At 61.7% G+C, this 18,405-nt stretch overlaps 2 protein-coding genes across 12 annotated transcripts in view; one reads left to right on the top strand and one right to left on the bottom strand.

The window, feature by feature from the left end:
- LOC102374866 (putative N-acetyltransferase 8B) overlaps window positions 1-9,519 on the top strand; it is a 12,742-nt gene extending 3,223 nt beyond the window's left edge. For 2 of the 9 annotated variants that reach the window (XR_325404.2, XR_003092227.1), the window contains 2 exons: window positions 1,167-1,968; window positions 5,509-5,641. Coding sequence is in view for 7 of the 9 variants with exons in the window: in XM_025194493.1 (XP_025050278.1) it covers window positions 1,190-1,918 (729 nt within the window). In the remaining 2 variants the exon portion in view is untranslated. Of the gene's footprint in view, window positions 1-1,166; window positions 1,969-4,425; window positions 5,094-5,508 lie in introns of those variants that run through there. The other 7 variants (XM_025194493.1, XM_006038013.3, XM_025194494.1 and 4 more) reach the window with 7 other exon arrangements.
- Window positions 9,485-18,405, bottom strand: part of PCED1A (PC-esterase domain containing 1A) — a 17,042-nt gene continuing 8,121 nt past the window's right edge. For all 3 annotated transcript variants that reach the window (XM_025194492.1, XM_025194491.1, XM_025194490.1), the window contains exons 4-11: window positions 17,481-17,713; window positions 16,994-17,144; window positions 16,599-16,845; window positions 15,424-15,507; window positions 14,929-15,132; window positions 10,812-10,895; window positions 10,358-10,549; window positions 9,485-9,734 (exon numbers count right to left, since the gene is read on the bottom strand). In XM_025194492.1, coding sequence (XP_025050277.1) covers window positions 9,523-9,734; window positions 10,358-10,549; window positions 10,812-10,895; window positions 14,929-15,132; window positions 15,424-15,507; window positions 16,599-16,845; window positions 16,994-17,144; window positions 17,481-17,713 — 1,407 coding nt within the window. In that variant the 3' untranslated portion in view covers window positions 9,485-9,522. The remainder of the gene's footprint in view (window positions 9,735-10,357; window positions 10,550-10,811; window positions 10,896-14,928; window positions 15,133-15,423; window positions 15,508-16,598; window positions 16,846-16,993; window positions 17,145-17,480; window positions 17,714-18,405) is intronic.

Raw genomic sequence — 18,405 nt, 5'->3', positions numbered from 1 at the left:
CGGGGGGGGGGGGGAGGAACAGTCTTCTGCCTGGATATTTTGGCCGCCTGCACCAGTAGAGGTGTTGGAACCAGCAGGCTTATTGTGCCATAAGGCACCAGCTCCCACACGCGCTGGTCCAGGCAACTGACTGTTTGTGCTGGGGGTTTTTGCGGGGATCAACTGCTGCAGCTGCCCAAGCCCGGTGTACAGTGTAGGAGATGCTGTGACCTGGGTTTTTCTTAGATCTTTTTGCATAGACATTAGGGCTGGAAGAGACCTCAGAAGATCAGAGTCCAGCCCCCGCCCCAGGGGCAGGAAGTCAGCAGGGAGCATAGGATCCCAGCAAGATAAACAGCCAAATGTCACTTGAAGGTGTTATCTCCGGCCTGCAGCAGCTGCTCTGCCGTGTTGCTCTGGGTTGGAGCCCTGCCGCGGGGGCTGTGGAGTCGGGAGCTGCAGGCACCGGGTGCCCAGAGGGGCTGGGAAGGATGGGGTCACATCTGGAGACTCGAGTCTCCATCTCCAGTGGCTCCTGGCAGAGACCGGATGGCATCGGGCTGGGACAGGGACCGTGCATCCTGCCCTGGCTGTCCCCGAGGTGTTAGACCAGGTTAGACGCGGTCTGAGCTGGGCCACACCAGGCGGGTTCCCCCGGGAGCGGGGCCTGGACTAGCTGTGCTCCCCCAGCCCGGCAGGGCTAGGATCCTCCCCGTGCAGCGAGTTGGGCCACATGCCCCTGGCAGTTGCCTCCACCACCACGGCTCCAGGCAGCCCGTACTGCCCCGGGCACATGGGCTCACGACGGCAGCTCTGGGGTCCCTGCCCAGTCCAGCGCTGTTAAAAATTAACCCCAGAGGGACGCAGGTCTCAGACCACTGCCGCCGGACTCTTGCTATCGGGACGAGCTAATGGCAGCACGTCCAGCCCTAATCAGTGTTGTTGAACCATCTCCCTCGATCCCCCTGGATGGAAAGAGCTGCATCAGCTGCTTTCTTCCTGGTGATGGAGCAGGTGCATCGAACGCTCCTGCCTCGTCTCTATCGGTGTTCGCAGCTTTACTGCCTCCGTCTAGGGCTGCCGGGAGCCCCTTTGCTCCCCAAGCAGCTCCCATGGGCTTTTCCTTGATGGCCTTTAGCTTCCTTTACCAGTGCCCTGCACTTCCTAACCCTGCGCTCATCTTTCAGGCCCACGGGGACGTGAGGCCGTAATGGCCCAGTACCGCATCCGGCCGTACAAGGATGGGGACTATAAAGCCGTGCGTGATATCTTTGCCGCAGGCATCATGGAGCAGAGCTCTGCCGCGTTCCTGCACCTGCTGACATCCCCGTGGACTGCCCTGCTCCTCCCGAGCCTTTTCTTCCTCGTGCTTGTGGCCTCCGGGTCCGTCCTCCTCGCCTTGCTGCCTGTTGCAATCGTCCTGGCCGTGGCCTGGGTTTACGTCCGGTTTTTCAGCACCGACTACGTGCAGCTGGCTCTGCGCACTGACCTGCGGGACATCCGCGGCACCTACCTGGGGGCTGCCGATACCTGCCTGTGGGTGGCCGAGGCCGGCGGGGCCGTGGTGGGGCTGGTGGCTGCTGTCCAGCCACAGGACCCGGCGGAGAGGGGCACCGCACTGGAGCTGAAGCGCATGTCGGTGCGGCGAGCATCCCGGGGCCAGGGCATCGGCCGGGCCCTTTCCAGGACTGTGCTGCAGTTCGCCCAGGAGCACGGGTACCGGGCAGTCGTTCTCTCCACCTCCGTGGTGCAGCGCGCGGCCCAGCAGCTATACGAGCACCTGGGCTTCCAGCGCGTGGCAACCAAGAGCCCCTCGCTCCTCGCCCGCCTGCTCCACCTCTACATCATCCGCTACCACTACGACATCCCCGCGGTGCCGACACCACGGCCCCCAGTCAAGGCCTGCAGCGGGTCTCCCTGCCATCGGGGTGGCCCCTAGGAAATTAACAGGTACCGCAGCCACGCTGGGTGTGCCCGAGCACATGTCACGTAAGTACCCAGCTCCAGCTGGGACTGAGCTCCATCCTTGCACATGACCCTGCCGGCACCGGGTTCCCCCACCCAGCACTGCCCACCCCAGCCCTCCCAGCACAGGGAGCCCCATTGCTCCAACCTCTGAGCAACACGACACAGTCGCCCCGATGCAGCCCCAGGCATCGCCCCCGCCCCTGCCCTTGGGAAGGCAGGGGGCCGCAGCTGCCAACGTCCTGCTGCTGCCAGGGGGGTCGCGGGTGCTGCAGAGAGCCCAGGCCCCAGCCGTGCCCCCCTGCAGAGGAAGGCAAAGCCCCCCAGTGTGCACCAGTCTGAGCAGGGGGAAATCCCTGCCTGCCCCAGTGCAGCGCGGGGCTGAGCCCTCCAGCCAGGACCCTGCGGGGTTGGTGCTGCCGGGAGCATCGGCACAGCCCGGTCACACGCACAGCTCCCAGCCCAGTGTGGGGCTACATCGCAACTCGCACCCCGTGCTCAGGACTGGCTGAAACAGTGGACAGCACACGGTGAGCCACGTCTGTGCCCAGGATCCGTGTCGCTCACCCATCCCACCATTGCTGCTGTGGTTTGGGGGCCCCGTTGCCTTGCTGCTGCCAGGGAAGGGTTAGGGCGGCACCAGGCAGCTCCCGGCCGCCCAGTCAGGCATCCAGGGACAAGGGGCAGAGTCCAGGACCCAGCCCTGCTCCCCCACCCAGGGCTCTGCTTTCCCCAGCCCGGAGTCTCCCGGGGAAGCAGCTCCCATCCTCACACCCCTGCCAGGTCAGTGGGGTTCATAGGGACCCCCCGGGGTGGGACATGGCCATGCAGCCTCCAGGTCCCAGCCAGGCTGACAGGGGACAAGGGGCAAGTGGGATGGGGCTGCTCTGAGACCCGTGGGTGGTGGGATGGACCCGGAAAGAAGCACCACTGAGATGGGGAGCTGGGGGGAGCTGGCATTTAGAGGGACGGGGACCCCGGCAAGGCCAGGCTCTGGGTGCAGGGAGGCCGTGGGATGCTCCCCTCAATGTGGAGGATGACCCTGGGCAAAGGTACTGGGGAAACATTCAGGAGAAGCCACTTGTTCCCTGCCACCGCCCCCACCGTGGCTGGGGCAGGGCCCTGCTCTCTACCCGGGCACCTTGCACTGGGCTCTGGGGTGGTTTCGTGCCAAATATCCGACGATCTTAGCATGTGCCATGAGAGCACCGTGGCTGGAGCAGGTAGCCTTGCAGCCTCACCAGCGGTGCCGGGGTGGCCTGTGAATGCAGGAGGCTGCAGAGCCGCACGGCCCCCCTGTCCCTGCCCCCTCTGTGCACCTGGGAATGAAAGCTGGGACCTCGGCTTTTAAGCAATGTTTGGTCCCAGGTGTGGAGAAGCCGGGGTGCTTTTCTCGGGACAGCAGATTTGAGGCTAGAAGCCCCACAAGGCTAAGGAGGGGAATGACGGCAGCATTTGGAAAGGATGAAGTGCATGGGGACAGTAATGGAAGCAGCAGGCCTGAAGTGTAGGACGAGGATAAGGGAAGCTAAAGACCCCCGGCCAAGCACCAGGTGTGGCAGGGCCCATGGCAAGGGCAACAAAAGAAATCATGGCAGTGACTGCCTTGTGTGGCTCAGAGGTTGGACACGGGGTTTGTTTGGGCTGGTCTGGGCAGGGTTGATCCTGCCTCACGCGGGGCCTGGTCTGGATGTGGCCCCGGGGGCTCCCTGCCACCATCATGGCTCTATGATAACAGCCAACTACATCCTCCCAGCCAAGACTTTGTCTTCCCAGGTCTTAAACACCTCCAAGGATGGAGGCTCCACCACCGCTCTGAGAAGCCTGTTCCAGTGCTTCAGCACCCTTCTCAGGAGAGAGGTTTTTCCTAATGTCCAACCTCAACTTTCCTTTCTGCAGCTTGAGCCCATTGCTCCTTGTCCTGTCATCTGCCCCCACTGAGAACAGCCCAGCTCCATCCTCTGTGCAGCCCCCCGGCAGGGAGGTGAAGGCTGCTGTTCAATCCCCCTCGGTCTTCCCTTCTGCAGACTCAATCAGCCCAGTTCCCTCAGCCTCTCCTCACCAGTCCTGCCCCCCGGCTCCCCAACCATTTTCATTTCCCTCCGCTGGACTCTTTCCAACGTGTCCACATCCTTTCTGTAGCGGGGGGCCCACAGCTGGACACCGGACTCCAGATGTGGCCTCCCCAGTGCTGAATAGAGGGAAGAATCACTGCCCTCGATCTGCTGGCACCGCTCCTACCCATGCAGCCCAGGATTTCAGTCGCCTTCTTGGCACAAGGGCACACTGCTGGCTCCTGTCCAGCTTCTTGTCCCCTGTCCCCCCCCCCGGTCCTTTTCTGCAGAGCTGCTGCCCAGCCCGTCGCCCCGCCTGCCCCGGGGCAGGGGATTGCTCTTCCTCAGTGCAGGACTTTGCACTTGTCCTTGTTGAACCTCAAATCTCTGTGCGCAATGGGCCTGGTCACGTGCTGCTGGGCTGCTGTCCAGCTGCAGGAACAGGTTGAACAGGAACCTGTCCCAGCTAGTTCAGACATGCCTGGAGCAAGGGCTGGGCCGGCTGTGACCTGGGGATACCCAGCCCATCCGGGGGTCCCCAGGGCATGCAGCTGCTGTCCCTGATGTGGCAAGGCTCCCACCAGCACCCGGCTGTCTGCTCCACTAGCTGCTCTGGGCACAAGCCATGAAGGATGCCTGAGTTGAGAGCATTTCCCCGAGTGCCTGCTGTCCCCCCCGTCCCTGGGGCCTGGATAGCGCCTCACCGCCCTGCTTCTCCCTGAGCAAGGAACAGAAACGCTGAACGTGTCGCCTCTCCAGCAGCACCAGCTTCTTGGTATTTCTGCATCAGTATTTTACCTTCTGCAGCCAGGAACGACTGGAAGCGCTTTGTGCCTGTAGCGGGCTGGCTGGCGAAGGCTGGCAGCAGGCTGCACACGCCAGGCGGAGGAGTGTGCAGGCTTGCGGGGACCACAGCCGGACAAGCCGAACCGCAGGGCTGCCGGGAGGCCTGGGCCAGCGGCTGCAGATAACCGGTCGGCCGCAGGAGGTGAAAGGCTCCTAGGGAAGGGAGCTGGAGGAGACTGAGGCAGAAGAGAGCAGAAAGAGGAAGGAGGTAGCTGAAGGACGCTGCCCTTGAAGGTGTTTAAGACCCAGGTAGACAAAGTCCTGGCTGGGAGGATGTAGCTGGGGCTGGTCCTGCTTGGAGCAGGGGTTGGACTAGATGTGGCCTCCTGAGCTCCCTTCCAGCCCTCGTTGTCTGTGACCCTATGACTGAGTTAATTATCCCCAAACCCCGATGGGTGCAACATAGCTCCTTGCCTTCCACCTTTCCAGCTGTGGGGTCGGCTTGATGGTCTATAGCTTCCCTTATCGCTTTGCTACTTGATCTGTCTCCTTAGCACCAGTTTTACTATCTCCATCTGGTGACGGATGTATTGCTGCTAGTGGCTCCTTTGCTCCTTACAAAAGCACCTTTTTGTCCCCCTTTCCAGGCGTGGGCTTTTCCTTGATGGCCTTTAGCTTCCCTTATCAGTGCCCTGCGCTTCCTAACCCAGCGCTTGTTTTCCAGGCCCACAGGGATGTGAGGCCGTAATGGCCCAGTGCCGCATCCGGCCCTACGAGGACGGGGACTATGAAGCCGTGCGCACCATCTTTGCTGATGGGATCCATGAGATCGCCCCGGCCATGTGCTCCAAGCTGCTGAAGTCCCTGAAAACCCACCTCTTCCTCCTGGGGCTGTTCCTCGTGGGACTCGCCGCCTCCGGGTCCATCCTCCTCGCCCTGCTGCCCGTCGCGGTCATCCTGGTCGTGGCCTGGAGGTCGATGAAGTCCATAGTCACTGACTACGTGCAGCTGGCTCTGCGCACCGACCTGCAGGACATCCGTAGCACCTACCTGGGGGCCACCAACACCTGCCTGTGGGTGGCTGAGGCCGGCGGGGCCGTGGTGGGGCTGGTGGCCGCCGTCCAGCTGCAAGACCCGGCGGAGAGGGGCACTGCGCTGGAGCTGAAGCGCCTGTCGGTGCGGCAGGCGTACCGGGGCAGGGGCATCGCCCGGGCACTGTCCAGGACTGTGCTGCAGTTCGCCCAGGAGCACGGGTACCGGGCGGTCGTGCTGGAGACCTCCATGGTGCAGCACGCAGCCCAGCAGCTGTACGAGCGCCTGGGCTTTCGGCTGGTGGTGACCGAGAGCCCCTCGCTCCTCGCCCGCCTGCTCCAGTTCTACATCCTCCACTACCGCCTCGACATCCCCGCGGCACCCTGACACCTCCTGCAGAGCCACGGGGGCTGCAAGGTCTCCACCGACCCCATCCAGCTCCCCCGAGTTTGACCTTCAGTCTCCCGAACGCCAGCCGGGGAGCCCCCCTCGCCCAGGGTCCCGTCCCCCCACCAGCAGGAGTCGATGTTATCCCAACCCGGCAGTCCTAGAGCATTGCTTCTCACCCAGGTGCCAAGAGATCCTTTCAAGGGGATGCATGATACAGGCCCGTCACGTCTGCATGCGAATCGCGAGAAACCAGTCAAAATCCACAGGGTCACAACCCCCTGCACCGCTGGGACTGGCAGTTCATTGCCGTGAGGAATCGCTGTATTTCTCGGGGGTCAAGAAGCGTGACTCCTCAGAGCCGGCATTTCCTGGGGGTCCCTGAGCCGAGCAAGGGGTCCGTGGCTCCGCGGCAGTCCCTCCTGGGTGCTCAGCACGTCGGAGACGTCCTTGCCTGCTCTGCTGCGCGGCTTTACCTGGATCACAGATAACCCCGTGGGTTGGCTACGGGCAACAGGCAGCAGCAGATCCACAGCCCGGCCTTTTACTTGCTCACAGCTTAAGGCAGGAAAACAAACACTTCTCCCAGTGCAACAACTGTCCTCCGCCGGGGACGTGGGTCTGCTTGAACTGGCTCTTTCCAAATACACTTGTCTCCACAGTGACAGGCACCTGATGCTAATGGTCTGATGGCTCATCTTGGCTTAAATTTCCTTTCGGGCCTGGAACGAACCTGGCTTCTTGGGGCTGTGAAAGGTGTCGGGTTGTCAGGGTTTTCGGACATCCAAAAAGAAGGATCCCTTATTGCCTTCCCTCACCATGATGAGGCTCTGCTTGTCCTCAACCTGCAAACTGATGGTATCCATAAACAGGTGCGGCTTAGCGTTTTTATGAACAAAAAGCTGGAGATCGATGGTAGCAAAGCAGCAAGTAGCTCAGCTCTCGCACTGGCATCGCGGCCACGTGAAGCTGCAGCGACGATAGTGCACTCGGAGCAGGTAATGCCGGGTCCCCTCTTAGAGCGTCTCTTATCAGGCCAGGGTGGGCTGACGAGCGTCTCGTGGCTGGTTTGAGATGGTGTGCCGGGGGCTTCCTGTCGTACGCTGCCCGTGCAGCCGTCACAGCTGATCGGGGTCATGCTACCATCAGTCAGGTGCAGGCTTTGGGGGCCTCCCCTTCCCCGTCCTGCAGCCTGGCCTGGGCACCTTGCAAACGGCCAAGATTATCAACGAGCTTCCCGGAAACCCATCCCACGTGGCTCTGCCTGGCCCCTGAGTGAGGGGGCAAGACCCTCCAGCCGGGACCCTGCAGGGTCGGTGCCAGCAGGAGCATTGGCACAGCCCGGCCCATCCCCAGCCTGGCTGCAGCAGCACCAGCGCCCTAAACCCCCTGGCACGTGGAGCAGAAAGGGGAGAAGGGGGCAACCAGCACAGCCCAGAGCCTGGGTCCTCCCCACAGCAGAGCACGGGCATCACTGCACCTGGATCACCCCCCACCGCAGTGCCCGTCCAGCCGCTCCCTGACACCTCCAGTGATGGAGACTACCCCCTTCCCGGGCGTCTCTCCCAGCCTCGCTGCTCAGACAGGGATGAAGCATTTCCCAATTTCCAACCTAAACCTGCTTGGCTGCAGCTTCAAGCCCCAGAGCCGCATCCTGCTCTTGGCAGCCCGAGAAAGGCAGTTCTCCCTCTCTCCTTTCCGGCCGCTCTTCAGGGACTCAAGGGACCCGCGGCGCCCGCCAGAGCAGGGCCGGCTGGCTGGGAGCAGAGGTGGGAGGCATCTTTGTACTGTCCCTTCCCACCCCAGCACTGACCTTTGCAGGGGAGAGAGAAACAGCCTGGCTTCCCTAGACACGCCAGCACACACATGCATGCACACACACGCACATTCATGCATGCACATGCATGTGCACAGCCCGGATTCTTCACCCCAGGCAAAGGCAGCAGCGAGGGCTGCCCCTGCCCTGCACGGGAAGCCTCTGGTTTGACAAATCAGAGCCCGGGGGCCTCCTGCCCCACCAGGCCCAGCCAGACCCCGGGGCCCACCACGTGGCAGGGACAAGGGGCAGCTTGTTGGGCCCGTGTTGACCCGTGTGAGGCGCAGGGGGGCTGTGCACACAGGCCGGCTGTTTGCCGTCCTGCCTGGCATGGGGCTGGCGTGTTTATGTTGGAGCCCAGCTGGGCCCCGCGCCACCCTCCCCAGCCGCTTCCCCATGCTCAGGTGCTTCTGGCTTGGGCTGGATCCATCTCCTGCGCCCGGCGGGCACAGGGGAGGGGGTAGTGCATATACATGTGCACACACACTCATGCACATATGCACAAGACCTCTGCGCCCCCCAAGCCTGGCAGTGCCCCTCACTCCCGACCCGCAGCCCGCTGCCCACCATAACCTGCAGCCCCAACCGCCCACCCTTGTCTCCACCACCCCATTCAACACCCTGCCCTCCCTCCGACCACCCAGCCTCCCGCTCCGCAGCACCTGGCAGAGTCAAGTTCACCAGCAGACTCCAACCAGGGACCTGCAACCCCCCCCAACCTTCCCCTCCATGGGCTAGTACAAAGCCCAGTCCCGGTGAGAGTCTGGGCCAGGACCCGAGTCCTCCCCGAGTCGCACAGCAAGACCCCAAAGGCTCTGACCCCCTCCGCGGCTCCCAGCCCGACACGCTGCCGTGGGATGGGCAGAGCATGGAAAACCTACAGCCTTAAACCCTGCTACCTCCACTGCATGCGTGTGCACACGCATGTGTGGGTGTGTGCATGCTTCTCTCACCCCAGGAAAGACTCCCTCCCCACCCCCACCAAGTGGCTGCTCCCTAGCTCTGCGGCCCCCACCAGACTGGCTGCGCCACTGAAGGGCCTCCAGCTCCAGCCTGTCACTGCGAGGGACACAAGACAGGGAGCAAAACCCAGGTGTCCTGCGCCCCCACGGCCCATGGGGAGCCACGCTGAGGTACGAGCAGCAGCAGTAGGTTCTTACCCAAGGGCAATGGCTGCACACAGGAGCAGGCGCTGGCCCCATGAGATCACAGCTTTATTATCCAATCCTTACAGTCCTTAAAAACCCATCAGCTGCCACGGCCCCTGGTCCCAAACGGCTCCAGCCGGGCACCTGGCAATGGAGCAGCTGCCAGCCACATCCAGAGGACAGGGCTGGCTTGAGTGGAGCAGCAGAGCCCAGGGCCATGGCATGACCCAGATGGGCCCAGGTGGGACCCGACAGCCTCCGGCCCCAGCGGGATGCAGGCAGAGCAGGGGAGAACAGCTCAGTGTCCACATGCCGCACGGAGCATTGCACATGGCCCTGTAGTGTGCACACGGGGTCACGCCTGGCCCGCACAGAGCTGGGACCCTGAGACTCTGGAGGGGTGGGGGGACCCCCAGTAGCGGTGGGGGTGGGAAGGCAGGGGGCGGCTATAGGGGGCCCCGAGCGTCCGGGCCAAGGGCTGGCGGCGCCTGACGTGGTGGCGGGCACGGCCTGGGCGGCCCAGAGGGTAGGGCACACGGAGGAGCCCGGGGGTGGCACAGGCAGCACCTGAAGCGAGAAGAGGGCAGGGAAGAAAACACATCAGCATGGGTGGGGGGACGGGGCAGGTGACAGGCCACGCACACAGCACAGGAGTGTGCAACAGGCTCCGGGGACGCTGCCCTGCCCATGCATGTGCATGTATGTGCACATGCATGTACATTAACACACACACATGCATGTACACACAAACCTGCATGCACATACACATGGGGACTTGTGCACATACACACATGCAGGCCCTTGTGCACATGCACACACATATGCACACATACACATTGGCACTTGTGCACATACACATGTACCCTGGCGAAGGGTTTTTGAACCCGAAAGCTTGCTTAATAACTATTCTCCAACCATTTGGGTTGGTCTAATAAAAGATATCAAATTCACCCAAGGAACCTTGTCTGCACGTGTACACATGAGCACTCATGCACATACACATGGGAGGAGCTGTGAGGAGAGAGAGATCAGGGGCCGAGAGAAACACACGAGCATGCATGCGTGCACATGCATGTGCATTCACATGTACTCAAACATACTCCCACACGCACACACTTGTACACGTACACACACATGCATGCATACACGCACACACAGAGCAGGGGGTGCGGGCTGGGGCAGGCACCTACCTGGGGCACCGCTGCGGTCGAAGCTGATGTAGCCGGAGTTGGAGAGGCCAGGCAGCAGTGGGGTGTCCTCGTGGAAGAGGCTGCTCTCGGCAGCAAGCAGGGGAGGCGGGCAGGGGCCTGCTGGGAGCCCATAGGAAGCATGGGCCTCATCCTCCCACCGGCGGCTTGGTGGGGGGCGAGGGGTCTCAGGCACTGCATGGGACATGAGGAGGGGAATGCTGGAGCCGGCACCAAAGCCCTGGGTAGTAGAGCCATGTCCCGGCCCCCAAGAGGGATGGAAAAGGTCTTGCAACCCTCCTGCCTTCCCTGGGGGTGAGGCAGGATCTGGGCCCAAGCGGCTGCAGGCAGCACTGGGCCAAGAGCTGATGTCCAGATACAGGGGAGGGTGCTGGACAGGGGCAGCGATGGGGCCCCTCCCCACCCATGGCCCCGTGGAGGTGCCCCCAGTCCTTACCCCAAGGGCGGGCCGATGCTGCCCAGGGCTCCTGGGAGAAGCCGGCCCAGGCGTCCGGCGCCGGGTAATTGTCCTGGAAGGAACCTGAAGGGAAGGAGAAGCCAACCCATCAGTGCGTGGCTGCCCCTGCCCCCCATCCCTGGGCAACACCACAGCAGCAGGGTGGGCGCTCGGGGCACACGGGTCCAAGCAAAAGCCCTACCATAGGGACTCTGGGCTCCTGTGTCCTCTCTCACAGCACCCCTAACCTGCCCCCCGCCACCCTGCTACAGCCTGGACGGGCGGCTAGTCCAAGGATGGAGACTCCACCACGTCTCTGGGGAGCCTGTCCCAGTGCTTCAGCACCATGCTAGAGAGAAAGTTTTTCCTAATATCCAGCCTCAACTTCCCTTGCTGCAGCTTGAGCCCATTGCTCCTTCTGTCATCTGCCCCCACTGAGAACAGCCCAGCTCCATCCTCTTCGCAGCCGCCCTGCAGGGAGGTGAAGGCTGCCATTCAATCCCCCTCGGTCTTCTCTTCTCCAAACTAAATCACCCCACTTCCCCCAGCCTCTCCTCACCAGTTCTGTCCCCCAGCCCCACAACCATTTTCACTGCCCTCCACTGGACTCTCTCCAACTTGTCCACATCCTTTCTGCAGTGTGGCCCATAGCTGGACACAGGACTCCAGATGTGGCCTCCCCAGTGCTGAATAGAGGGGAGGAATCACTGCCCTCCATCTGCTGGCATTGCTCCTCCCAATGCAGCCCAGGATGCCGGTCGCCTTCTTGGCACAAGGGCACACTGCTGGCTCCTGTCCAGCTTCTTGTCCCCTGTCCCCCCCGGTCCTTTTCTGCAGAGCTGCTGCCCAGCCCGTCACCCCCCGCCTGCACCGGTGCATGGGATTGCCCCGTCCTAAGTGCAGGACTTTGCACATGTCCTTGTTGAACCTCATGAGATTCCTTTTGACCCACTCCTCCCATTTATTGAGGTCACTCTGAATCCTAGCCCTGCCCTCCAGCATATCTACTGCTCCCCCCAGCTTGGTGTCATCTGCAGACTTGCAGAGGGTGCACTGCCTCCCATCTTCCACGTTGTTGATGAAGACATTGAACAAAACTGGCCCTAGGACCGACCCCAAGGCACTGCACTTGGTACCAGCTGCCAACTAGACATCGAGCCATTGATTACTACCCTCTGTGCCTGATGCTCCAGCCAGCTTTCTATCCACCTTACAGTCCATTCATCCAACCCAGACTTCCTCAGCTTGCCTGCAAGAATGCTGTGGGAGACGGCATCATAATCCTTTGTAGAATAAAACAAACATGTAATAACCCACTTTATAGAGACCTGCTTTATAGTGAGGAGGTAACAAACCTCCTTCCTACAGCACAACTATAGAGTTACAAGACCACAGTGAAGCTTGATCCGCATTAGGCAGAGACTAACGTGACCTTTGGACTGGCATAAGTGAAGGTCATGATAGGGATCCTGTGGAGGTCTGAGCTGGGCAGCAAGGGGGGAAGTATCCATAACTGAATTAGGACAAGTCTGGGCTGAACATGGGGGAGATTTTTGTTCTGGCAAAAGACAAACAGCCCTGGGTGCCCCTTGGGATCTGCAAATAACCAGCGTCTGCTACAAGCTGCTGACTACACAGGGGGAAAGGTGGGCAAGGGGGGAAAGAGGAAACAGGCAGCCACGAGACATGAGGAAACAGTAAAAATCCAGAGGCTGACATGGACAAGTGATGGATGCACGAGACCAGCTACAAGCCAGAGCAGGAAAGGTGGCATCTGAGCAGATGACAGCAGCAAAGGAACGGAAAAGGGTCAAAGAGGAGGCGACCTGAAAAGCAACTGGGGCACGGGGAAGTGAAGCCAGCACCATGCACGTGTGCAGAAGCCCCATTGCCTGACAGCACCGGGCCAGCACGACGGCTCAGCCCACGTGTCGTGTGTGCTGCAGCTCTGCTGTGTTTGATCTCTCAATAACCCCGTGTATCCCTTCTGACCACAGAGGTCTGAGGTCTCGTTTACTGTTGCTGCCCTGGCCACCTGTGCAGCAGGTGTGACCTACTGCTAAAGCCAAGGTACAACATGCACACCCACATGCGTGTACACAGGCAAACTCATACACACACACACATATGCAGGTACGTGGGCTCATGCACGTACATGCACACATGAACATGCACTCATGCAGGTACACATCCCATGTACATGCCCGCGCTTGTACATGCAGACATGCACACTCAGGTATGTGTACACTCATGCACGTACAAACATGTACTCACAGTACATGTACACACACACACTTTTGGCTGTTCCCAGCCATGCCAGCCCCAACTCCTCACAGCACAATGGGGCAGGGCCCCAGGGAGCTGGGACATGTGGGGGGCACTTATCCACGCCTCCCCCTCCCCCCACACAAGGGTCCACAGTCAACAGCTGGGCCCAGCCCACCCTTGGGGTAGGGGGTCCCCAGAGCAGTGCCAGTCCCCATCCAAGGAGCACCCCCTGGGGGCTGCCCCAGGCCTAGTGCTTTGGGCAGGGGGCTCGTGGTGGGGGATGGGGGGCAGGGAGAGCCCCAGAGCGGGGCTGCGAGGAGTGCAGAGTAGGAACCACATACAAACAGGTACACAAGCATGTTTACACACATACATATGCATGTACAAGGTGGGCAGACAACTGGTCCAACAGCTGCAGGCAAAGGGGGAGCATTAAGGGGTCTGCGTCAGGATTGCAGGTTTCAAGTGGGGTCCCACAGGGTCTGTCCTGGGCCCGGTGCTGTTCCACGTGTCTATTAATTACATGGATGCTGGCATGGAGATAGAGCTACCTGAGTCAGTCTGTAGTTGACACAAAACCGGGCAGGATTGTGAATGCACTAGAGGATGTGAGCACAATTCAGAAGCATCTAAACAAACTGGAAAGCGGGGCTGGAGCGAATGGGATAAAGGTCACTGTGGATGAATGCACAGTGCTGCACAAGAATCAAACATGCAGATGCAAAATGGGGGAGCGTTGGGCTGAGCCTGAGCGTGGGGGCAAGACCCTCCAGCCAGGATCCAGCAGAGTTGATGCCACCAGGAGCATGGGCACAGCCCAGCCCCATCCCCAGCCTGGGCAGCGCCTCGGGGGGAGGCTTTAAAAAAAACCTGTGACACATGGAGCAACAGCTGGAGACAAATTCCTTTCTGGTCCAGAAGCCTAGGACATCCCCACAGCAGAGCACGGGCATCGCTGCACCTAGATCATCCCCCCAGTGCCCGTCCAGCCTCTCCATTAACCCTCCAGTGATGGAGAGTCCTCCCTGCCGTGGCATCTCTCCGAAGACCTCCCTGCTCTGACAATGAAATGTTTCCTGATCTCCAACCTAAACCTCCTTTGCTGCAACTTCAAGCCATAAGTCTGCATCCTCCCCTCTGCAGCAGGAGGGACCGGGTGCTTTCCCTCATCTCTCTGGCAGCCCTTCAGGAACTTGCAGGCTGCTGCCATGTCCCCTCTTAAGCGCCTTTCCCACCAGCTGAACCAGCCCAGCTCCTCCAGTCTCTCCTCCTACTGGAGCAGGAAGAGATTTCCCCCCTGCTCAGACTGGTGCACACTGGGGGTCTTGCCTTCCTCTGCAGAGGGGGCACGGCCTCGGCCTGGGGTTTCCTGACCTTTCATAGAAGCAGGACGTTGGCTGCTGCGGTTCCCCTGATTTACCTGGGGCAGGTTTTGGTACGAAGTCTACACTGTGTCAGGGTTCACGGCACTCGAGTAGAGCTTAGATGCTGGGTCTGTCTGGGCTGCTTTGGACAGGGCGGATCCTGCCCCAAGCAGGGGATTCGACCCAATGTGACCTCTGCAGCTCCCTGCCAGCCCCACTGCTCTATGTACACATGCACACCCGCGTGCACACATATACACACGATGCACAGACACATGTGCACTCACACCCTCACATGTACTTCCGCACACACTCGCATGCTCATGCAGGTACACACGCAAACACATGCACACACACATGCAAGCACACACAGACACACAGGCATAAATCCAACGGCATGCATAAGCACATGCATGCACTCACAGGCATGCATGCATGCAAGATGCATGCACAGGGCAGGGGCACAGGCTGGGGCAGGCACCTACCCAGGGCACCTCTGTGGTCAAAGCTGATGTAGCCAGAGCAGAAGGCACCGGAGCTGGAGGGGCCGGGCAGCAGCGGGGTGTCCTCGTGGAAGGGGCTGCTCTCAGCAGCAGGGTGGGGCAGGCAGGCACCTGCTGGGGGCCCATAGGGAGCCTGGGCTTCATCCTCCCACCGGAGGCCTGGGGGGTGCAGAGGGGTCTCTGGCGCTGCATGGGACATGAGAAGGGGGATGCTGGAGCCAGCGCCAAAGCCCTGGGCATTAGAACCCTGTCCTGGCCCCCAAGAGGGACAGCAAAGCCCTTGTAGCCCCCCTGCTTTCCCTGGGGGGTGCAGCCGGATCTGGGCCCAGGCAGCTCCAGGCAGCACCAGGTGAAGAGCCAACGTCCAGATACAGGGGAGGGCCTTGGACAGGGGTGGCAATGGGGTCCCTCCCAGGCCCTGGCCCCGTGGAGGTGCCCCCTGCCTGTGTCCCCCCTCCATAAGCCCCCAGTCCTTACCCCAGGGACGGGAGGGAGCTGCCCAGGGCTCCCAGGAGGAGCTGGCCCAGGCGTCCGGTGCCGGGTGATTGTCTTGGAAGGAACCTGAAGGGAAGGAGAAGCCAACCCATCAGTGCGTGGCTGCCCCTGCCCCCATCCTGCCCCCCATCCCCACCCAGCGGCTGTCACCCGCACTGGGCCCGAGCCCCCGTCCTGCTCCCATCATCCCTGTGGCTCCTGGAGCCGGCAATGAGACAGGAGGGAGGAAAACGGGTTCAGGGCATCACCCCGCTCCAGTGGCTGCAGCAGTTTGCTGGCGGAGCCCGGAGACCCCCTGGAGCTGCGGTTACCTCCAGTGCAGCCCACACAGCACGTGGCCACCGGCTGCACAGGGGCTGCGCAGCCCCGGCCTGATGCGTTCCTAAACCTACACAACAGCCCCGTACGCAGCTACTCAGCCTGTTGCTCACAGACACCCAGAGCCCCCACACCTGCCCCCTGTACCCAGGGAGAAGAGGACTGGCAGCATCCTGCTGCTGTCAGGGAGGTCATGGACTCTGCAGAGCCCAGGCCGAGGCCGTGCCCCGCTGCAGAGGAAGGGGAAACCCCACAGTGCAACCAGTCTGAGCAGGGGGGAAATCCCTTCCTGCCCCAGTGCAGCGCAGGGCTGAGCCTGAGCGCGGGGGCAAGACCCTCCCACCAGGACCCTGCGGGGTCGGTGCAGCAGGAGAGTTGGCCCAGCCCAGCCCCACCCCCAGCCCGGGCTGCAGCAGCACCAGCGCCACTGGGGCAGGATTAAAAACCCCTTGATGCCTGAAGCAGGAAGGGGAGACAGGGGCCACCAGCACAGCCCCAAAGCCTGGGACACCCTCATAACAGAGCACAGGCATCGCTGTGCCTCGAGCACCCCCCCCGGTGCCCATCCAGGTTCTCCCTGACACCTCCAGTGATGGAGAGTCCCCCCACCCCTCGTATCTCTCCCACAGGACAAAGCATTTCCTCATCTCCAACCTATTGACTATGACTTCAAGACACTGCTCCGTGTCCTGCTGTCTGCAGCCCTCCCAGAGCTGGAGGAGCTCCGTGCGGGTCAAGTGCAGCCTTCTCTGCCGCAGCTGGAGCTGCCCTTGATGGGGACCCCCCCAAGATCTCCCGTGCTTGGCCCAGCCCCAACGCAGTCGCGCAGCCAGACTCACGCAGCCGCCGCGTCTTGTCGGGGACGCGGACGCCCCAGGCGTCAGCCACGTGGGTGAGCAGCAGGTGGGAGAGCCACCGGTGCACGTGGCTGTTCCAGTGGATGCCGTCACGCTGGCGGTGGGGCGTGGCAAAGCGGAAGTGATAGTACAGGTCCAGCACGTCGAAGCCGCATCCGCCCGCCGCCATTGCACTGTAGAAGTTGCCCTCGATCACGTCTTCCCGCAGCCTCAGGGACAGGTGCTGAACCTGGGGGAGATGGCGGGGGGGGCGCAATCAGGGCTCCCGGCAGCAGGACATGGAGACCATCTGCCCCCCACCTGGCTGCACAGCAGATGTCCAGCTCCGAGCACCGGAGCGGAGCAGGGTGGGAAGACGGAGCCCTGCCCACACTCACCTCTGGGACAAGGAAGCCCCCGGAGACACGGCGCCCGAGCGGCAGGGCCATGTTCCAGATGAGCAGGCAGCTGGGGGGCAGCACCTTGGCGAGGCGGACGAAGGCGCGCTCCAGGTTCAGGCGGTACTGCTTCATGGAGCTGGAGCCGTACCTGGGGGGCAGCGGTCAAGGGTCAAAGACATGCCTCCTGCAGCGCCCTGCTGGCATCCCAGCTTCCCAGCACTGCCTCTGGGGCAACCACCACGGGGCGCCGGGGCTGCACGCAGGCTCTTAAAGGGCCAGCAAGGGGGGTTGGGGGCCACTCCACTGGGATAGGCAGTGGGAAAGCCACGGAGTGGAGCATGCAGCCCTCTAGCACGGCCATGCACAGAGGCCTGGCGCTGCCCCCTGCCAGGTGGCACCAGAGCCACTAATCTGTGTCCCGGCCCCCTGTACTGCAGGTAGAGTCTCCAGCAGCTCCCCCAGCAGCGGGGGCGGTGGGTGGTACCTGCTGACATCCCAGATGCAGGAGTTGATGATGACGAGGTCGGGCTGGGGCCCGGCCTGGAAGTCAGCCAGGATGCTCTCCAGGTAGTCGGAGTAGATGCGCGTGAGGAAGTAGAAGCGCACGAGGTGGTGGCCAGTGCGGTACTGCCGCACCTCCCGGTACCGCGTGCCGTTGTGCAGCTTGTCCAGCTGTCCTCCCTCCACCAGGCAGTCCTGCTCGAAGCTCAGCTCTCCCTGCGGCCGGGCCGGGCCAGGCCGGGGGACACAGGGATGCAGTCACATGTCTGCATGTGTGTGCATGCACACAGGCACATTCATGCACATAGATGCATGCATACACACACATGCACCCATGGGCATGCATGTATACACACATGTATGTGCACGCATACTCACACATGTGCACATGCACACGTATGTACACAGATGCATGCACACACGCATGTGCAGGCATGGACACACATGCACTTGCATATGCACACATGCACACAAGCACACGCATGTACACTCATATATGCACACACATGCACACACAACCCCCCAAGCAGCGAGAGCTGCAGTCTTCTGCTGTCCAGGGGGGCAATGCCCTCTAGCCGCTGCAGCCAGGCACCTTATCCTCACCCCTCCCCCTTCCTTGCCCCCCACCCTGGGGCTTGGGGAGCTCCCCCCACCCGGGCCTGGAGCCCTCCCTCGAGCCAGGTGGAGGAACAAAGGCCGCATGCTGCAGCCCATGGTCAAGCCCTACTCGTCCCACTCCGCTCCAGCGGCATCCTCTGCTCCTGACCAGACTCCCGAGCTGGGTTCAGACACATAGATTCATAGATGTTCGGGTCGGAAGGGACCTCAATAGACCATCGAGTCCGACCCCCTGCATAGGCAGGAAAGAGGGCTGGGTCTAGATGACCCCAGCCAGATGCATATACACC

Source organism: Alligator sinensis, unplaced genomic scaffold (genome assembly GCF_000455745.1).
Source record: "Alligator sinensis unplaced genomic scaffold, ASM45574v1 scaffold1676_1, whole genome shotgun sequence".
In the NCBI taxonomy this organism is placed as follows: domain Eukaryota; kingdom Metazoa; phylum Chordata; order Crocodylia; family Alligatoridae; genus Alligator; species Alligator sinensis.
Note: the sequence above shows the minus strand (reverse complement) of the source record. Positions and strands in the feature narration are given on the sequence as shown.